Here is a 5,070-nt window from a genome sequence, read left to right on the forward strand (position 1 = left end):
AAAGGGGGGCGGATATTAGGTGATTTTGGCTGCCATCTCCTCTTTCTTGACCAGAAACCCCTAACCACAGAGATTCGGAACTAAGTCCATTTAGCTGAAATTCTTCCAAGTCTGTGGGTTCAAGCTTCTCTCCAGTTGACTTCCATGAACAGTTTCGGGAAAAGAACCAAAATGGATTTGTCGTTAATGAAAGGGACAAAGAAACCGTTACCGCGGGCAACCACTTTGCAATCAGCACAGAGAAACACTGACAATTATACTATGTTTGGGTTAGACTAAGTATGTTTTTCTTTTTTAATCCTCACCCGAGGACATTTTTGTATTTATCTTCAGATAAAGCGGGAGGGAGAGAGGAAGGAGGGAGAGAGAGAAACATCGACGTGAGAGAGACACATTGACTGGCTGCCACCCACACGACCCCAACCAGGGCCGGGGACAGACCACAACCGAGGTACATGCCCTCAGCGGGAACCGAACCCGGGACTCTCTGGTCCGTGGGCCGACGCTCTAACCGCTGAGCCAAACCGGCGGGAACCGAACCCGGGACTCTCGGGTCCGTGGGCCGACGCTCTAACCACTGAGCCAAACCGGCTAGGACGAAACTTCGTATGTTTTAATGAAATTTTTAAACGTCGACATCTCTGAAGGAAGCAGACTTGTGGGGCATCACCCTGTCCTCACGGACTGTCTGAAGTCAGGATCAGATCTGGCTGCATTCGACCGGGACAGGTGGGAACTGGTCGACGGGTTCAAAACCAGAAAAGCACAGCAAAGAAACAACCGGAGCAAAACTATTTGTGCTGAATCAGTTGTGTTTATTACGGGCCGGGCAGCAGAAACCCTCCCCCCGCACCCAGCCTGCCCATCGTAGGTGAGGACGCTCCCCGCACACCACCTGCGTGGCCGCTAGAACCAAGCACATGGGGGAAGGGCGTCTCGCTGTCTTCGGCTGCAGGTAGGCATCAGTTGGCATCGGATGCCCGGGTGACCCGCTCAGCATCACCAGAGGCCAGAGGTCAGCAGGAAGTCCGAGGACTCTCCCCAGCACATCTGGAGGCGGAAGGCAGCCCTGGCCTTCAGGTGGCTGGCGACCCTGGCCCGCCGGAGGCCGGCTGCTCAGTAGGTGCTGTAGCCAAAGCCGGAGCCCCAGCCCCAGGGCCGGCAGCAGCTGCCCCCGTAGCCATAGCCCAGGGAGCCGTAGCCGCCGCACCCGTAACCGTAACCACAGTTCAGGGGTGAGCCCAGGGGCACGACACAGTTCAGGGGGGTGTCCCTGAAGGTCCTGTGGAAGTTGGTCCCGTAGCAGGGGTAGCCCGGGAAGTAGCTTCCGCAGCAGAAGAAGCGGGTCATGGCAGCTGGAGCAGGAGGGGCTGGTTAGATCGCGGAGAGCAAGTCCTGGGTGGGAATGGAGCTCCCCTCCCGCACCCGCTTTTTATACCTCCGCCCGGTGGGGGTGACACGCTTGCCCAGGCATCTCCCCCTCATTTGCATAAGTAACTTGGGTGTTTGCTAATAAAACCACACAAAGGAACAGGCAGACTCACGGCCCACATTTTTGTTGGCGTTTTTGTTCGCAAAGGAATGTGCGGCGTCATCAAAGCCCGAGGCTGGCCCTGGCACACCCCAAGTCTGTGGGCAGCGGCTGCTGTTCTGAAGGCACCAATCGGACCTTCACACCCACCCTAAGCCCCCCCTCGGACAGAGCGGCACCGGAAAGGCTTTGGCACAACGTAAACACTGCGGTAGGTTCTTGAAATTCTCCCCACGTGCCGCTCAGAGACCTCGATGCCCACCTGAAACGGGTGTGGAGTTTTCTTTGGAGAAAGGCATCTCCACCCTGGTCATTCGGAGTCGAGGTGGTGCTTGTGACACACTACAGGTGTGCCGGGCAGTGCTGATGGTCACTGTGAGATGGTTGACTTTGTGTTAGGTAAATCTCACCTCGATAACATTTTAAAATTTTTTAAACATTACCCTGACCGGTTTGGCTCAGTGGTTAGAGCATCGGCCCACAGACTGGGGAGTCTCGGGTTCGATTCTGGTCAAGGGCGCGTACCTTGGTTGTGGTTCATCCCCGGCCCTGGTCGAGGTCGTGAGGGAGGAAACCAATCGACGTGTCCCTCTCCCTCTCTCCCTCCCCCTCAGTCTGTCTGAAGATAAATGGAAAAATATCCTCGGGTGAGGATTAAACAAAAAACAAAAAGAAATAAAACATAAAAATGTCACAACACTGCTACACAGATCCACCCGAGGTCTTTCTGCAGAGGCTGCATGAAGCCATGAGTAGCCAACTAGTAATTTTCCTGCATTTCATTGATGAGCACCCTCCTCGTTAACATGTTTTTGTGTGATTTTTCATGGAGAACAGACACTCTTGGGCTGTAAATGACCGTGACCTCTGCCAGGCCGTCCTGTGAAGGAGAAGCCACGCAGGGCTGAGGGGACAGCTGTCCGTCTCAAAGCCACGCTGCGTCGGGCCTGTTTCAGACCGACTCCTAGTGACACAGGCCGGATTCATCGTGAAATAGCAGTCACGTTAGAAACTCAGCCCTGCCCCGTGGCCACGTCTCACGCCCCGTGGCCACATCTCACACCCTGGGGGCCACGTCTCACGCCCCGGGGGCCACGTCTCACCCCCAGGGGGCCACGTCTCACCCCCGGGGGCCACGTCTCATGACAGAGGCAAACCAGACAGACTGAGCTCAGCGACGCTGAGAACTCCAATTTGAATGCGTAGAGAGCAGCCTTAGGTGACGAAGCACCCAGATCTCTGAACGTAGAAACGTAAAACTTCCTGGACACCAGCGCCTCTTGCTTACTGCCCACTTAGTGGGCGCCCCAGAGCCAACAGGCGAACAAGTGTCTCCGTCAGATCTGTCACGAGTCCGCCTCTCTCGGGCTCTCCCCCAGGAGAGCGCCCGACAGGTCCTCTCAGGTACATGGATGTGGTTTCTTCTGCGAAACGGCTGCTTGTGGTGAGGGCTTGCAGTGGGAGAGGACCCAAAGACAAGGCCTGTTTTCAAAAGGAATGAATTAAAATAAGATGCCGTGGCCTCCAGGGTCCGAATTATACAAACTCTACAGAAGCTGCCCTGGAGCGCTCAGAGGGTGTCTGTGCGGCGGGGCGGGGGCCGCCCCGTGTTACTGTGACGCGGACAGTTCCCGGGGGGAGGTCACCGCTGACTTCGCCATGGATGGTGTGTGAACCTGAATTTGGATCATCTGCCACCAGGGTCCAGTGGCGAGGGCTCTGGACTGCAGGACGGTCACTCTAAGGCGGGCAGAACGCCCTGAAAACATTGCAGAACAAAGAGCTTATTTGAAACTCAGATTCCCACAGCTCTGTCCTCGCCATCACCCCCCTGACATCTGTATTTTTTCATGAGTATCTCAGGTGATTCTACAGAATAAATCACCCATGTTTTCAGGCCATTCTTTGGTGAGGTTTCAGGGACTGTGTCTGTGCTTGGCTCTGAGCTGGCCCGGAGCCCGGGTCCTTTGCAATGTCCACTCACAGACGTGCCCAGCACTGGTCACAGGTGGCCTGCTGGCCATCAGCCGGTGACAGTCCACCCGGCGGGCTCTGCTTCAGCTTCCCAGGACACTCCTGAATGTAAAGGGACAAACATCTCCCAGAGGCAAAACCCACCGGCACCGGCCTATAGATTTGTTACCCTCCAATAAGAAAAAAAATCAATTAAAAAATACATAGGGATAGATAGATAGATAAACACACTTTTGTTTGTTTCTATTTTCCTATCTCCTTTTAGCCTTTCTCAGAGAAAATTATTGGCTATATATTTGACTGTTACTCAGTATTTGTTATTAATTTAAATATGATGAATAATAAATATTCACGGAGGGCTTACCCTGCACCAGGTTCTGTTCTAGCACTTTCCATGTACCTCTGGTAATTTTACTAATGTCTGTGGCAAAGGGCACCTCTCCAAGCTCTTAACAAATGCTCAGTTAATTTTTGCAATGATCTTATTATGATGTGGGCATCGTGATTGTTTTTAAATCTTCGCCTGAGGATATTTTTTCCATTTATCTTCAGATAGAGTGGAAGGGAGAAAGAGAAAGAGAAAGAAGCATCAATGCGAGAGACACGTTGCTTGGTTGCCTCCTAGGGACCGAACCGCAACCGAGGCATGTGCCCCTGACCAGAACCGAACCCATGACTTTTCGATCCGCAGGCTGATGCTCTAACTGCTGAGCGAAACCGCCAGGGCGGCATCATGGTTTTTAATATGGAAATGGACACGAAGAGCTGCCCAATGTCACGAGGTCACCGATCAGCAGACTCGGACTCCACATCCACCCCAGGTAGCCCCACGGCCTCGTCTTAGCCGCCATTGCGTGGCCCCTGATGTCGTCCGCAGCTGTTAGCCAGGCACCTCCGCCCACTGATCTCCTGGAAGAACACTCCAGTCAGGAAAGGTTAGATGTCACCGCTGTTACAAACAGCCAGAATCTCGGTGCTGGGAGTGACCCTGCTCATCCCTCTCGGGTGGGCGGGGGTCTCAGATGGACGTCACTCGGAGACAGCGGGGGGCAGACATTCCATTGCCTGACATGTAGTGAGAGATGGAGGGGCTCATTCATCCAGGTCCGTCTCCATCTCATCCACGAGGAAATGAGGCTCAGGGAAGACACCGAGATAGCCAGTGTCGCCCTGACGTTGTTGAACCCAGAGGCAAGAGCTGTTGGGTTCTTGTCCATTTCAGACTTGAATCCAACCAATTGCCAAACACATTTGTGTATTTCTTTTCTGCACCCCACATCCTGCGGAGGACAGACAGACGTGAGGTGCCCCGTGACCCCGCCTCTTGGCAGGTACACCCTTGTGAAACCTCCTGAGTGTGTGTGGAACTGGTGACTCTGCCAAGGAGCGAGCATCCGATGATGACCGGACGCCCTTCTGGGCTACTCTGCACAGCCTGTGGCCACCTCGCTGGCCACACTCCCCCTGCTGGCGGGGCCAAGCAGTGCACCCTGTGCAGGCCACGCGGAGGATGCTGGTACCACCACCCAGCCGGCACCCAGTGGGAGACCGAGGCCATCCACCAG

At 54.5% G+C, this 5,070-nt stretch overlaps 1 protein-coding gene across 1 annotated transcript; it reads right to left on the reverse strand.

Annotated features, from left to right (window-relative positions):
• Positions 1-1,116: 1,116 nt before the first annotated feature.
• Positions 1,117-1,350, reverse strand: LOC118616860 (keratin-associated protein 7-1). Its single transcript, XM_036242355.1, has one exon. The coding sequence runs from the start codon at positions 1,348-1,350 to the stop codon at positions 1,117-1,119; it is 234 nt and encodes a 77-aa protein (XP_036098248.1).
• Positions 1,351-5,070: the final 3,720 nt, after the last annotated feature.

Source organism: Molossus molossus, unplaced genomic scaffold (assembly GCF_014108415.1).
Source record: "Molossus molossus isolate mMolMol1 unplaced genomic scaffold, mMolMol1.p scaffold_m16_p_5, whole genome shotgun sequence".
NCBI classification, from domain to species: Eukaryota; Metazoa; Chordata; class Mammalia; order Chiroptera; family Molossidae; genus Molossus; species Molossus molossus.

Coding starts and splice junctions, on each gene's coding strand:
- LOC118616860 (XM_036242355.1), bottom strand. CDS start 1,350: ATGACCCGCTTCTTCTGCTGCGGAAGCTACTTCCCGGGCTACCCCTGC.